At 44.0% G+C, this 16259-nt stretch overlaps 1 protein-coding gene across 5 annotated transcripts in view; it reads left to right on the plus strand.

Annotated features, from left to right (window-relative positions):
- Positions 1 to 16259, plus strand: part of GRIN2B (glutamate ionotropic receptor NMDA type subunit 2B) — a 208634-nt gene that overhangs the window by 122624 nt on the left and 69751 nt on the right. For all 5 annotated transcript variants that reach the window (XM_027893846.1, XM_027893847.1, XM_027893844.1 and 2 more), the window contains one exon: positions 7293 to 7407. In XM_027893846.1, the coding sequence (XP_027749647.1) occupies positions 7293 to 7407 (115 nt within the window). The remainder of the gene's footprint in view (positions 1 to 7292; positions 7408 to 16259) is intronic.

Here is a 16259-nt window from a genome sequence, read left to right on the forward strand (position 1 = left end):
CTTTCTGAAAAAAGACTGATTTCCTCTGACATTTATAGGTATTTCCAACTTTAACCAGAGTCTGCTCTTAAAACACTTTTCCTTATTTCTGCTTTATTTCCAGTGAGGCCAGAAGATGTGAAGATATATCTGCTAGCTACTTAGGACTATGCATTTTCCTAGGGAAAGGGAAAAAATACCAAAAAAGAAGAGATAATTTTGGAAGAAATCAATACTTGTTAATCAGATATTTTGGGTTTAAAGTGGAATATTTTGACATGGAAATTCTATTTGCTGTCTCTTGTGATTAGGAGCATGGGAATTTTATATTCCTATTTCTCCTTCACAAAATTTGAACTAAATCTTTGGTGATATTCCTTTCCCTGTTGAGGTGATAGTGTTCCTTGTAGGAGTGTGGCACATTACAGATACGTTTTAATTGGACAGCCAGAAGCTTCATCTTCTGTCCAATGTTACTACAGTTTTTAGATCTTATGTTTCCTTTTCTTTCTGACAAAATGCTGACCTCTTCATGAGAAAATCTTGCGCCAAACTCTTCTCTCTCTTTCCCACTTAAAAAGTTGTTTTGGTGGATAACTTCTCATGGTTCTGGCATTTGTGAAAATAGGTTAGTCAGGATACTAGTAGATGGGGCAAAATGAAGATTCATCTTGCCCTTTTACCGTAAACAGGTCATCTCATCCTAAAGTACATTTATGTTTTCTACAAGTGACCTAGGTCTCACAGTCTAGCCTTGGTACTGTCTGCAGCACCCTGGCAAAGGGAGTGTGCAATGCCACTACACTTGAATGATCCAATTTCTATTAAAGGCAGTGACAATAAAAGATGAAAAGCAAGTGGGAGATCAGATCCTAGATTTTATTATATACATGGAGGAAAATGTTATTGTGAAAACTCTGAAGCTTACAGATAAAGCTGGACAAGCAGTCTTTTACCTAGGTGTTACTACTGTCATTTCTGCCCCAGGTTGGAGCTGACCGACCCAATGTTCCCTATTGAGGGTTAATTTGGTGACCCTGCACAATGAGTCCCCCCTCTCTGTCTGCATCCTGAGGGGTATCTGTGATGCAAAACCCTGTACTGCAGTGATGAGTTTCCTCTTGCATTTTCAGGAGTGAGGCTGGAGACTGCTCAGGCTGTGGAAAGTGAACTTTGCTTCTCATTCTCAGGAATGGTCCTGTCTCATTAGAATCAAACAATGTGCGTAGGAAAGCAGCCCTGCCATTGCTGTGGCTCCCTACATCCTCTAAGGATAGATATAACCTCAGTCCCCAGGAACTGTCATCTCAAAGTCTTTCTGAAATGACAAATTCTTGGTAGATAAATAGAAGAAATGGGAAATAAAGTGGAAGTACCATTTTTTTTATGATTAAGAGAGGGAGTGATGGAAAAGATTCATCCTTCCACTGTATATAGGAGCTATCACTTGGAAGTCTCAGCACACATACACATTGCTTTCAAAACAACTTTGCTGAACGTGATGGAGAAACAGCAAGGACAGTTCAGTAGAAATTCATCTTCCACCAGAAATGGTTGTTTCAGAGGTCAGAATCAAACACCAGGAAAATTCATCTTCCTAGAGGTGAGGGACCAATCTCAGTGGATTGAACAGTATCACTCCATTGATGTCAAATGAATACCAGTGATTTATTCCTGCCCAGTAGCTGCCCTCTTGTCTTCTAAAAAGGTGTGGACAGCAGAGACAAAACAAATTAATTTCTTATATTTCTGTTACCTTTTAGCCTGAGGGATATTTCTTAGTCTAGATGATCTTCTTTCTGCTTAATGAAAACAATCTTGAGCTCTGGGCTTTTCTCTAAGGCCGCTGGTCAGATTGGTTCCCAGTAGTAATTTAGGCTATAGCCTGGGCAGATTTTCTGGTGCAGGATGCCTGCGCAATGTAGAATCTGGCTGGTCTCTTCTCTACATGTGCTTTCTTTCTTGCTGTTCATCTCCATGTATTTAGTGGTAACATTGACAGCAGAAGAGAAAGAAACAAGTGAAGATGAGTGAGATAGTCCTCATATAATCCTTTAAGATTAATTTTCGTAGTTAATGTTTGCTTCTGGTTTTTTCATATCTCATTTTGGTTTTGTTCTTCATAATAGCAGAGACAAACGAGTCCATGCCTCTTGTTATATAAAATCAGCTGCACACATGCCCTTTCTCTGGAATCCTTTCACTCTAAATTGTACCTGACACCAGACAGATGTTACACAGACACAACCAGATGTGCCCGCCTTTCACAACTCCACAAGACACTGGCAGCACAGCAGCGGGAGGGACAGTGCAGGGCAGTGAGCAATGGGAGAACCTCAGAAAGGCTCAGCCAGGGTCAGTACAAGGCATGGCAAAATTTGATTGAAAACCAGGCAGAGCCCATTCTTGCTTTTTTTTGGATTGAGCAATTGGTTTTTAGTATCCTGCAGAGACTGTCTTAACTCAAGAGACCTCATGCACGCACAGTTGGCTCTGGATGGCTGTTGAGCAAGAGCTGGCTGTCCTCTAAGGCAGAGGCAGCCATGGAATTTTTGAGGAAGGGTATGGAGAGATATTATCTATATTTTTTTAAGCTTTCCATGGGTTTGGAGAATGGAGGTTTAAATCAGAAGTTGAAGGACTCAGTTGCAGTTTTCTTGTTAAAAATTTACACTATTTCAGTCTCTCAGATGAGAGCAGAAGGTATTAGCAGCAGAGCTACTGCTGGTTAAATCTTATCTGTCAATCACTTGCCATTTGAAGTCAGAATTCCCATTTGTAGATAGCTATACTGGTTCTAATCTCCCTTTTCCCTGTCCTTTGAGTCCACCCATCTTTCTGTCCGTCTTTGTGCAGGAGCAGGCGTGAGGGGTGGGAAGGACCTGCTGCAGGGCTGGACAAACGTACTCTGCTCAGGCTGTTTGTATCAGGCCGGGCTGGGTAGGTCTTGCTGGTGCTGAGCGAGGGAACATGGTTTGAACCTGCAGGCACTTGTACTGAAATAAAGTAATGTGCCTTTTTTTGCTCTTTCCTGGGCATGAAGTGGATGTGGGAAGGCAGCTATGCCTCTTCCCTGATACCTCTGGCTAGTGGGTTTTTAATGCTGTCTCTAGGGGGAAAAAATGCTATTTCTGTGGGGTAAAGGCCTTTCACTGCCTTCGTCTCACTGCTCTTATGATTTGCCTCAGTGTTTCCTAGTACAGTGAGTTTCCAAACTGCATGACAGTGGTCTGCATCCCCATCCCTTTATCCTGCTTCACACTCCACCTATCTTTTACCCTGAAAATCTACTCTGTCAGAGGTCTTTCTCCACAGCTTGTCTTTCTCCACCCTCCACTTAAACTCTGTTTTTCCCTTGTGCGCTGGGCTGCTGAGATGGAGTGCTGACCATGGAGAGGCTGTTTTACTTATATGGTCTGCCTTATTCAGGGAGGAAGTTGATGTTAGGATAATCACGCCATTTCAGAGAGGCTGCTTGTCTCATTGAAGCGTAACAAGCACTGACAGGACACAGGGGAGAGTGTGTGTGCGTGGTGCACACGTGTGAGGCAGGGAGTGTGACGGACTGAACCAGGAGGAGCTGATTCCCAGCAAGGCACTGGAGGCAGAATTAGGAGTGGTTAGAGCTGGTTTCAAATGCATCTCCTTCACATCTGTCTCTAGGGCAGAGAAAAATTCAGTTAGCACCCTTTGTGTGTTCCCTCGAGCCCCCTGCGCCTGCCGCATTTTCCTCTTCAGGCTTTCTCCATCCCTGGCTGAAACCATTTAAAATGTCATCATCTCTCTGCTGGTCCTAAATTGGCCATCTGATGTGGTTTTAATGCTCTATTTCCTATGCCAACCAGACTTCAAAACACTCTCCATTAACTTGCAGGGCTGGCAGCCTTACATCTAGGACGGGTGATGTTACCTCAGAGTACAGGATGGGGACTCGGGTTCCCCGAGTTTGATTTTCTTTGTGCCCAAGGGCATGTCCCTTCTTTCTTTGTTCCTGCCTGCTTGTCCATACCACAGGGCTCACAATGTCAGCCTCTTTCCACAGTGTTGAGTATGTTTTACTCCCACCCTTTTGAGTTTGGGCATTGTGTCTGCTGCATCTCCATGGGGCTGGTGAGGGGCTCAACCCTTCTGTCCTTGCATCAAGCAGCTCCAGAAATTCCCACATAAGCAAAATCATTTGCAGAAAGGTGTTTCTAGCCTATTAAATTAAATTACCTTTGTCTGCCCCCACCATGACCCCGTTACCTTTCTTTATGTCTCTCCAGCTTGGAATACCAAACATCCATGGACTCATGGATTAAGACCTTTACAGGCACAGTTTCATCCTGGTTTGCCTCACCTGCATGCACAGCCTGCTGCCCTCACACTGTGCCCCCGTTACAGCTGATGGCCCAGTTCAGACATGTCATGGAGTCTATCAGCCCCCCTGGTAGCCTGTTTAGGGACTGGAGTGTGTGTAAGCTGTAGGGAGGAAACAAATTCCCCTGGCCAGAGCAGGCAGCAGTAGTGCTGGCGTTCGAGGGCAGCAGTGCTGCCGAAGGGGATGACTATCGCTGCAGTAATGATGGAGAGCAGAGCCACTCGAGTGTGGCTGCCTTGCAGCATGTTGCTGACTTGGCCTGCCGGGGAGTCCTTCAAGCCCTGGTGCTTTGTCACATAGGCTCAGTACATCCGAGCAAGCCCCACAGCTCCCTGTGTGCTTGCTTTCTGCCTGCATCCCTATGTTGGGGGGCGGGATCGAAAAGGTGTAGGTGTACAGGGAAAGCTAGGGGGAAGCCACTTCTCCTGCGCTCCCCCTGCAAACTTTTGGAAATATGTTGCTAATGGGTCTGAGAGAAAACCCTCTGAAGAGTTATTTTGTCGAATTTGTACACTTATTTCGGTCGTTAAGGTGGAAAGCAAGGGATTTTCATGCATCTTTAAGGGTAAATCTCAAGATAACTCCAAGGATTGGAGTTGTTGATGATCCCTCCTTGATTATTATTAGTGATTCTAATCTTTCTGGTGGAAAATGAGCAGAAATGACACCCTCTTGTCTCATATCTATTGCTGATTTCTGTGAACTCTTCTTGTCAGGCGATGCAAAGGAGATTCCCATAATGGAATCATTCTTGGATGTAAGTGGAAAGAGCGCTGAAAACTGTTTAAGATTGGTGTTTTGTTTAATTAGATATTGGCACTGCTTACTCATTACTGACATAAAGCTGCAACTCCCGTCAGGCTAATGGCATTCTCCTCTTCTTGGAGCCTTTCTTTGTCTTTACTTTGATGGCCAGTGCAGAGAAGTGATGAAGTGAATCTTGGTCCACTGGAAGATCCTTCCCATCACCAGAGCCCTAACTAGGTTTTGTAGGGTTCACATGCCTGGCGATGGTCTCTGGCTGGCATTCCGCAGTACCAGAGCAATGCACGCAGCTGGGAAAGAAATGCCAGGAAAAGAGCATGTGAAGTCCTGAGATGGGATGTTTCACACCATTACAAACAATTGCATGGCTGCGATTTTCCACGTGGCAGATGTTTTGGGTAAGTCTCAGTGTTTGGGTGCTCAATGGCTCTGGTTTTTGGAAAATAACCAGTAGTCTGCCTTTGAATACCATCCTGTTGCAAATGTTTCATGCTGGGCTCCCTTATGGCTGTGTTTCCAAAGCTGTGCACGTCCCTTGAAGGTCACAACATGGAGCAAGTGTGGAATTTCCTTTAGAAATAAACATAATTGCTGATTACACTTGGCATTGGGGAATTAGTGAATGAGTTTGGTTGATTAATGGGGTTAAAACAAAACATTTGAAAAAGGAAGACGCTGAAATCATGACCTGCTTTTTTATTTGTTTGAAGAAGTTTCCCTGATACTAATTTCATTAGATTAGCAGGGAGGACTCTGCATGCAGATTGAAACCCACTGAAAAAAACAGACTTTTTTCCTCTTTTTTATTTTCTTGAAATTGGTTCAAATTGCGTTCAGAAGGGACAAATTGAAGCTGAATATTAGGAAATGTTTCCTGATGTCATAGTGTAATAGAGCAGAAGAACCTCTCATGTCTGTAATAGAAATGTTGCTTGTGCAATTTATAGAACTGTGCAGAATAGGGGAGGGAAGAGTCCTGGGGCTAGCCCTGCAGGCAGCTTGGTCACCTCTGCCTCTCACAGTGATGTGATGCCACTGGTGTCAGAGCAGGTTTATAAAGGTAAAATCTACTTCATGCAACAGGATTGTGAATTGAAGTGAAATATGTGAACAGGGGAAACTGTCAGAGTGCCACGGAGATGTCATATAAACCACTGAACTGTGAAATGTGTATTTGCCTCCTCCTCTTCCCCACAGTGTCTTTCTGGATGGTCTGACAGTTAAGGAAACAATAGCCCCAATTCTTATTTACGGCAACACCACTTTAACATGCTCTTACGATGCAGCAAGGCCTTGAAATCAGTGTAGCTGTAATCTCAGTCCACCTAAAGGTCTTCCCTATTGCCAGAGCTCAGTAAAGAGGCTTTAGGATAAATGAGATTGAAGTCTGGACTGTTTAATAGTCCATTTGTACAGCTGACATGAGATGCCCTAAAGGGGAGTGCCTTGCACAGAAATGAAGGGGCCTTTCCAGACAAAGGGAATTGTTAATGTTGGCTGCAGGGCTGATCACCCTTTATTTGATCTTACTGGGTGTAAGGCATGACTGTCCCTAGGAAAGAGAACTTTCACTGGGCTGCCTCAGCATCCTGTCCCTATTCCTAAGCTGCTTCATAGGATCACTGGGCCCCATGAGGTGTTCTGGCTCTGATAGGGATAGAACTTCTTGCAGGTATGCTGTTTCTTCTGCTCTGAAGGAGTCTCCACTCTTTCACCTGTAGGCCATCACTGTCCTCAAATGGCCTGTGAAATCTCCTTTGGAGAGTGAGCAAAGTGTAGACTGTAGAGTGTGTTTACACAGCTGATTGCTATGGATTCCTCTGACCTTTGAGGTAAGGGGAGAGACTGTGGGCACGTATGTGTGTGTGTGTGTGTGTGTGTGTGTGTGTGTGTGTGAGACTCTTAGATGTGCTTTCAGGAATTCCTTGAGAGCCAACATAATACATCACTTCTCTATCACAGTCACAAAATGGGGGCAGGTGCCTTGTCTTGCCTTACCTTGCCTTGCCTGATTGTCCCAGTTCCTGAAGTAATTGTCCTGGTTCTCTGACTCTCTTCCTCTTAGATTTTCCAGTGTTTGCACTGTGCTCCTACTCTCCTGATGTATGCTGCAGGAGGGAGGCAGGGTCTTGTTTTGAGTTTGGTTCTAAGCATTAATGTTCTCCTTTCTCTTTTTTCTTTCTTACAGGTACCTGATCAATGTCACCTTTGAAGGCAGGAATTTGTCGTTCAGTGAGGACGGATACCAGATGCATCCCAAGCTGGTCATCATCCTTTTGACCAAGGAGAGGAAGTGGGAGAGGGTAGGAAATGTTTGGTAATTCTCAAACTGTGTCAGGGAAGAGGATGGAAGAAGGCTCCAGGCGAATAATACCCTCCACCTTTCTGGAGTTCTTGTTAAGGGCTGGCAATCTGCTTCTTGCATCCTGGACCACTGATATCTGCAATACTCAGGCTGCTGTCTTTTCCATGCAGGATGCCATTACATCCTTCTATTTGCATGCATAAGAAGTTCATCAGCTTCCTTTCTGTAACCTCTGAACATAAGTTTTCCAGCCTTTCAGAGGAGAGACCTCCTCTGTACCATGAGCTTGAATGGCAGAGACAGAAAATATTTCTCTGTATGGCTTGGAGGCAGTGAAGTTCTGTACGCTAAACAGCTATGATTGAGCTACAGCCACACTTATATGCCAGTGTTAACTGTGCTTGATATATCTGGCCAGTGTCATTTGCAATGGGACAGTGCATTAAGTAGGATGTGAACATGAGATCGTATCAAGTTGTTCAAAGATCCAAATTTGCATGTTTTGGAATATTTTGCATGCAACCCAAAGCACCATTTTAGAAATGGTGCAGATTTCTGAGTTAGTGTGAAGTTTTGGTTTGTTTCACCTCCCACGTAAATGTCAGTGGTCCAGGCTCAGAACAAGCTCTCCTGAGAGGTTTCAATTGAAGCAGAGGGGGTAGTTTGAGGGCTGGGAAAATGAAATATAAAAAAGTGATGGGGGTTAGAAGTTAGAGCAAAAGCACCGAGAATTCAGCAGAACACTGACAGATAGGAAGCAGAACTTGGTCTGGATGTGATCATGTGTATGGCTTAGAAAAATTGCCCCTTTGTCCCCACCAGGCACAGAAAGTCTTCTCTCCTTGGCTGCTTGTTCTCTGCATGGACTTTCAAGTGGTTTACATGGTAAAAGCAAGGAAGAAATTAATGGGGAAACAAGAATGAAATAGGGAGCTGTCATGAGAAGTGTGTTCAGAAGAGGGCCAGAGGAACAACTTTTGAAGGAACCTTCATTTGTGCCCAGCAGGCACTAAGGTCTCCCGGCAGTTGCAGGAGTTTGGGAAGAAGATGAAAGGCCCCAGCTTGTGCCTGGCTTCCAGAAGGATCTGTCTACCTCATGGTATTGGCACTATGCGGACCAGATGAGAGTGTGTCGTCTGGCAGAGTTAGAGGAGGACTCAGTGGGTCAGGAGTGTGAGGAAACATATGGCATGGCATTGGCATGTGTGGACAACTCTTGGACATAGTTGGAGACACACTGTGTAGATACTGCACAGGGGTAAGGCCTGCAAAGCTCAGGCTGCAGAGACCTCATGTCGGGCTCTGTCCATAAGTCAACTTCACTAAAGCCTTCCAGGCAAAGTCCAGGAGGATTTGTTCCTAGCTGTCACGAGATTTGTTCTCACCAGAGAAAACTCCATTGTCAGAGCACGAAAATGAGGCAATAGCAGCATGAATCCTGCTGGGGTTTATTAGCAAGGCTGGCTGTGGGGAATCTGTTGTGGGAATGCTTTGCAGTTTCTGGGGAGGCACAGCTAAATACAGTCGTGTTTTTATTTTGCCTGTCACATGCGTTACCCTATTGCACCCTTAGTGAGGGCTTGGTGGCTTCCATGAGTGGTAAGAGGGATTGTTCAGTCTCTGAGAGTGTATCCTTGGTCTCTCAGGTGAACCAAACAATTAATGGAAGGGATCCTGGTGATCTGGAGGGATGGGGTTAGACTTGGGTCCTACCTGAGCCTTAATATCCATGGGGACTACTTGGTATCCATTAAACCAACCCTGTTCTTCATTTAGTAGGAGTTGGGGCTGGACTGAAATGAGGCTCTGATGAATAATAGTGGTAAGAAAAGCACAACGGGCATAAATGCTTTATCTTGAAGTAGGTGTCTCACTCAGTGAGAAGATCAGATTATTTTAATCCAGCTCTTAGCAGGTTGAATTTTATGCTGGACGGTTCTTCCTAGAAAACACAGAAGTCATCTCCAAGATGTTCTGATCACAGACAAAAACCTTTCATACCTGGAACCTCATGCTCTTTGTCCTAATTTTTTTTCCATTCAGCAGAAATGCAAACATTAAAATATAAGTGTGAAAAAAGAGATCATTGTGGCAAAGATCATAGTTTTGTTCCACGTTTTCAGAGAGTCAGGCAAAACAGAGTGCTGGCCCTTAACAACAGCTCCCAGGCAATGCCACAATACAAGCCAGAAATTATTCATATATTATTAGCACATAATCCCAATACCTTTATAAGTGCATTGCTTTACAGTGCAAGATTGTCCAAATTCTCATTAATTTTATATAAATTATGAAGATGCTTTGTCCTGGCAACTTTTCGGCAAACGCTCAGGCAGCAGGAGTCAAGAGATGAAAGGCTGCATGGGAAACACTGATTAGGTCCAGTTGTGTGCATTTGCTATAGCTCAGGCTTTACCTACATTACTGCACACTTTTATCCATAATCAGATGCTGTGCCTAGAAGGAACATCAAGAGGTCATTTAGTACCTCCCCATGCCCAAGGGAGGGTTCAACTAGACTAAATTATTCCTGACAGATGTTTGTGTCACCTGTTCTGAAAGACCTTCAGTGCTAGAAGCCCCATGAAGTCCTGAGTCAATCTCTTCCAGGGCTTCTTTCTCCTTACCCTGCTAGGTTTTTCTGACGTCTAACCTAGATTTCCCTGGCTGCAGTTTAAGCCTATTAACACTTGGCGTCTCCCTAATGGACATAGAGAATTGTTTATTTTCTTCCTCTTCTTATCTTCCCTATGTGGGTTTGAAGGCTTCTGTCATGTTGTCTCCCAGTAATCTCTGCTGTAGATTAAACAAGAATTTGTCCAGTCTCTCCTGGTAGGTCATGTTTTCTAGTCTTCTGATTGTTTTTATTAGTCTCCTCTGGATTTAGTAATGAAATTTGCAGCTCTGTACAGCTGGGTGCAGTTGATTCTTGAAAGATGGCAAATAGAGAGGTACGTGCCATGGAGTACAGATACATAATGATACGTTTTAAACCAGGTGTGAAGTCTTCCGTTTTCTGAGCAGCAAAGATGCAGACAGTGACTGAACTGTTTCAGGATTTCAGGTCTATGAAATCTTTTGCTATTTTGATTTTTCATCCCAATTTGGGAATAAATATCTTCAAAACCTCACCAGTTATTTCAGAACAGGAATTCCTTTTCCAGAAGAGCCACAGCTGACCCCAGACTCTGTTGATGATAAATCCCCTCACAGGTCCTTCAGACAAGCTGAAATCTTCCAGGGCTGACAATCATGAAAGAATTTCTCAAGTAGAGAGACCATATTCTGCAAAGGGGTAGTAACCTGAGCTCTTCTGCTGTTTTAACCATGAGTAACGATTCCTTGTGATAAGCAAATGTGCTGCCTTTCATTCACTTCTCTGTTCTCTGCTCCTTTGGGGCAGTAGGTTGCATGCCTTTCCTCACTATTTTTTAATCCGTTAGTTAGGAGACCTCTTTGCTTCACTTGCCAGGCAGCCTAGATGTGCTTTGGGTGCCTAGATGCCCCTGCTGTATTTATCATAGAGGTGCAGGTATGCAGGTGGAGGTGGTGAAGGGGGTCTACCCTTATGCCCCATGAAGGGCCATGCCCCAGTGCAGTGATGAACTGGGGCCAGAGGTCTTACAGAGCGAGCCAGAGGCTTGGTACTATACTAGGTTTTGTGTTGGTGGGTTGTGATGTTTTGTGTGGGAAGAGTTTTCACCCAGGATTTTTCTTCACTACTTGCCTTTTCTCCTCTGCTCTCCTATAATCCCACATATGTTGAGGACTTATTTCTGGGTTCATGATCCCTTCATGAGAGCTAGTAAGTGCTGCTATCTCCGGCTCTTGTTCATATCCTCCTTCTCTACTGAGTCAGAGCACAGCAGTCCTGTCCCATTAGCTCCCAGCTCGACCAATCTGCTTCCTCACTTCCCCCCCAGCAAACTTGAGGATGACACAAATGTTACGATCTCTGAGCCTCCCTCTGGGATTCTTTATCTACTTTGATTTCTAGTTAGTTTTGCATCACTTCTATCACTAGGTTGTGCTCAGCCTCTCCCTTTTGCTGTTGCTTCTCTGCCTCTTCTCTTAGTTGTGTCACTGGGGATTCAGAGCACCTTTCTGTGAGGCTTATGACACCAACTTCTTATGTCATCCCACAGAGCCCTTTGATTCACAAGCTCCCTCCATCTCTTACTATGCATGCTCCATTAACTCCTCTTTCTGTCTGGACAAGCAGAGCCCCAGGTGACGGGTTTGGTCAGGGTGCCACTACAAGCCATCTTGTATGATGGGAAACTTATATTGAAATATTCATTCTCCCTGCTGCATGTGCTAATCCTCTGCCCCTATCAACCTTCACTCCCCTCAGCAGATAAAATGTTTGCCTGCTGCTGCTCCCATAATTATCAGCTTTTGACTTTTGAACTCTTGAAAATCAATTAGCAGCATCTGTTCTGCTTTCTCTAGCCATCAGTGTGGCCATGATTGCAAATTCAGACAGGCTGCTCTTAGCCTGTACCCTTACACCATTGCACACATTAGCGCTCCCTGGGAATGGGGCCATTTGCTCTGACACACTGTCAGCTGCCTCAGTGCCTGTAGACTCCCAGGACTTTCTAATGGTGCAACAGGGTGGAAAATGGTGCCACTACTCTCTGCCACATGGGCTTTCCAGAAATGTGTTCAGCCTTGATCATAGTCCATGTGAGTTTGTAAGCTTGTGTGACCCTGTCCCTAGCTTGAGGCAGAGCAGCGTTATGCCCATCCATACTTGGGATGTGGAAGGGACCTGCAGAAAGGAAAGAAGGATTTAGAAAAGAAAAATGGAAAATAAAGATTTCTTTTATCTAAAAATAAGAGGAAAGGGAACAGGATAAATCTTTGGATACCTAAATAACTGTTAAAAAAGGACATTATGGTCAGTTGCTTTTCATGCCCACAGTAGGCAGAAAGAAGACATCTTGCTAAATTTCCAAGCAGAAAGATTTCAGTTAGATACGTAGGGAACTGTCTAATTGTTGGCATGGTGAGACATGGTGAGGCTCATTTGCTGGTACAGGCTCATTTGCTGGAGGACACATAGAAAAATATCCAGCAGTGTGGGATCTCAGTCTATCTTGTCCTGCCTCAGAGCTGGTGTATGCAGTAAGTGATCTCTTGTGGTTCCCTGCCAGCCTACATTTCTGTGATTAGATGAGCAAGGTGAACCTAAAGAGTGTCTCACAAAAAAACCACTTATATGATAGGAAAGAAAACCTGGGTTATGGACAAGCTGTTCAACAAAAACTTCAAGCCTGGTCCAGTAAGGACATAATTTCTGCAAGTTTCTACCATGTACCTTTTGTACATGCCTTTTTGAGCAGGCATTTGGCACATGAAAGCTGTTGTGGATGGCTGCAAACAAAAGCCCTTGTGGAGGCACTTGTCACGTCCCGAAGTCTGTGGCTTTGGAGAGCTGATGAACAGCGCAGAGATACTGAAGAGGCTGTAGCATTTGATGATGATGCAGCCTTGGGGCCTGATCTCAAGTCTTTCTGTGCACCAAAAGAAATATTCAGTGTAATTTCTTTGTATGCTTCAGTGTTTGAGTGGCAGAAATAACAGGGGAGAGGAGGAAGAGGACTGAAAATCTGATAAATAATCTTGGCTTTCAGTAAGGGTCCATGTGGCACTCACCACTCCATGAAGAACCAGTATGAATCGTGTATCTGTTATATTCCTTAGCATAAGGAAGGATTTAGAATTTTTTATTTCATTTTCCTAAAGAAGAAAAGCCTTCTTAAAGAAGGCTCTTTAAAAATAAGACCCGAACAAGAATATAGGGCTATAAGGTTAAAACTGCAGCTGTACAAATCCAAGCCTTCTCTGAAGGCCCTCTCCTGCCTTTGGAAAGATGACTAGATTGCATGAGACAGTTTCTTCCTCGTGCTGTCTGGTGCCCACCTAAGCAAGCCTTTCTGATTACTTACACATGTATGCACAGGTAAGTTTGCCTCCATGGGGTGGAATTTAGTGCCTTTGGTCAGGTTCTTCTCCGTGTGTGGAGTTTTGGCATCTTGCCTGCATGTCCAAAGAGGAAATGATTTTTTATTCCACCGACTCCTTTTACAGTGAGACAAGATTGGATTGTTTTTGCCAATCAGTCTTGTTTTGCTAATTTTGCTGTGTACATGGGAATTCATGACTCATTGTCCCTGAGGAGAAATGGCATAGGAGCTTGTTTAAACCTACTCAGAGTTAGTGACTGATTTTGTTCCCATAGAACCAGTTTTTAGAAGGATATAGCTTCATTTAGGGCAGATGGACTGTTCTGGGTTTAAGCACATATGGCTGAAATTGAAATGGGAGTCTGTAACTTGCATTTTCCCCCTTATTTTTAAAGTGTTCTTTCTGGACATTTTTCTAAGAGACCACAATTTGCCAAATGCCTTACTTCTTATTAGACAGCAGGCTCACATCAAAGAATACATATTTTATGGATACCTCACTCCCAAGTGAGTGTCCCTTAGAAACCTGATCTAGGTCACATCTGATGGGTCTGTTGATGACCCTGATTCAATCAGACAACCAGATGGCTTTATTTGTGCACCTATGCTGCACCCACTGCCAGGATTTGGCCTGACTTCTCATAGTTGTCCAGGATGTAACTGCATGTATTTGTGGCTAATTATGGCCATGTTAATCTTATACTGACTCCTAAGGAGAAGGGCAGATGTGAGTGCCACGTTAAGCTTTCCTTATCAGACGATAAATGGAATAATCTTTCTGAAGAAGCCTCCTATGTAAGTCGGGTGGACATAGTGGTCAAATGGTGTCTTTGATGGATTACTGCATCCTGCAATAATTAAGCTAGCCTAGCTCTTTGACCACCAAAGGGTGTCTTCTCCTAACCACTGTATAATGTCAGTATAAGCTGTTCACTCTCTTCGCCTCTTGCTGAAGCAGTTCCTGACTTTGTTTGCTTGAATTTTGGAGTGTATTTATATGATTCATGAGCCTGCAGAAAAATACTCTGGCTCTTCTCCACCAGACCCTACTCCTTGGCTACCGGAGGGAATACTTACATTAAAACAGTGACAGCTTCTTGGAGAGGCCTTGTCTTCTTATGCAAATCAGATATTGGAATATCTGGAGATCTTTATTAAACCTAAGCTGTAGTTAGAGTGCCTCCTGTGCTGCTATACCTGATGAGGATGATAGTAGCCATCTGACCTTTACTAGGGTTGCCAACCTGACTGCTTGGACAAGGGAGCCCTGGGGATTGTGCCCAGTGTACTATTGTGATAACATCCAGGCACAGGAGAAGGCTACTCTTACCTTGGCTGTATTCTGGATGAGAGCTCTAGTCCGGGATTTACTTTCAGCTGACTCGCTCATGCCACACAGTGAGAAGTGGCACTGTTCCCCCTTGCCACGTATCCATGTGTAACTTGCCCAGTTACACATCATCTTCGCTGTCCCCAGCACCCAGTTAAGGATTTGGGACTCAGCTCTGCAGGGAGCTGAGTGAACACTAACAAGTAAGGTGTCTCCTACCCCAAAGTGGTCACACTTTAATTAGAAGACAAAAGGCAGCAGATGGGTACAGATGGACCAACGGGGGAGTACGAGGGAACAATCAGACAACATTAGTCAGCATGGTAGGCAGCAGTCTTTACACACCAACTGCCTAACTCTTGTGATGGCTTTGATAGGCAGCAGGAGAATTATAACCGGCTTTGTGCAGGCTTATGGGAGCCTCATCAAGAGTGTGAAGGGCAGACAGGGAAAAGCCATAAAGGTGCTTTTTGCCTGCTTGGAGAGCTGCAGCTGAGAATGTGCAACAGCTCAAAAATACCCAGTGCTGCTGGAAAATTTCCAGTCTTCTTAACATCTGAGGGAATAATCCTAACTTTACAGAGAACCAAAAAACCTGTGGTAAGGCCACATCTTGCAATGCAGTACGAACTCCCAGTGCAAGGCTGGTGCGCTAGTGCCAGAGCCACATTGCTTCTGGTGCAAACCCCTCCTGCTTGCCAGCAGCTTGGAGGTTTCCATGACATGTCAGATGCTGTTGTGTGTCTGTGTCCCTTGAATCATGAGCATTTCATTGATTGTGGGAATATCTCATCGCAGCATGTTGACAATAAACATTCACATCTTAATTCAGGTGATAGCTGAGCTGCTGTGGGAAGATGAGCTTTCAAGCATGGGTACAGTAATTACATATTCCTATCACAACCCAGGAGCAATGATGCATCCCTCCATTCTATCACCCCTGATCAGTCCACAACATCCTCAGAAAAACCTAGGAAGGTTTGTTTGATTTGGCTAGAAATGAAAAAAAAAGAAAAAAAAAAAGGAATTGCAGCTGTTTTTTGTAATTTTTGGTGAGTGAAAACAAATTCATATTTCTTTTTGAGTCCACACAAAATGTTTTTTGGACCCAGAAAGAAAAATAGGTCATTTAAATGTAGTACAACCATTTTGTAACATAGACCAGCTTTAATTAAAAAAACTAATGCGAAAATGAAATTTTCTAAAGCTTTCATTTTGTTTATTGCCGTTTTTAAGCAAAGCATGTAATTGTGAAAAATCTAAGTGATAGATGCTGACATTTAAGAACCCCCTTCCTTGCCTTCACTTCAGGCTAAAACTCTTCTCTGATTTCAGTGTGAGCACAAGAGTGACCTTTTTCCCCATATTCCATGTACAAGGGAAGTGACTTAAGTAGTTAAGGTCACTTGGCTTGTTTAGCATGGAGAAGAGGAGACTGAGTGGAGACTCATAGCAGCCTACAGCTTCACAGAATTACTGAATATTCTGAGTTGGAAGGGGCCCACAATGATCATCGAGTCCAATGCTTCCTCATAAGGGGAAGCGTGA

Source organism: Empidonax traillii, unplaced genomic scaffold (genome assembly GCF_003031625.1).
Source record: "Empidonax traillii isolate 1590-97213 ecotype Southwest subspecies unplaced genomic scaffold, ASM303162v1 scaffold408:size522183, whole genome shotgun sequence".
Taxonomy (NCBI): domain Eukaryota; kingdom Metazoa; phylum Chordata; class Aves; order Passeriformes; family Tyrannidae; genus Empidonax; species Empidonax traillii.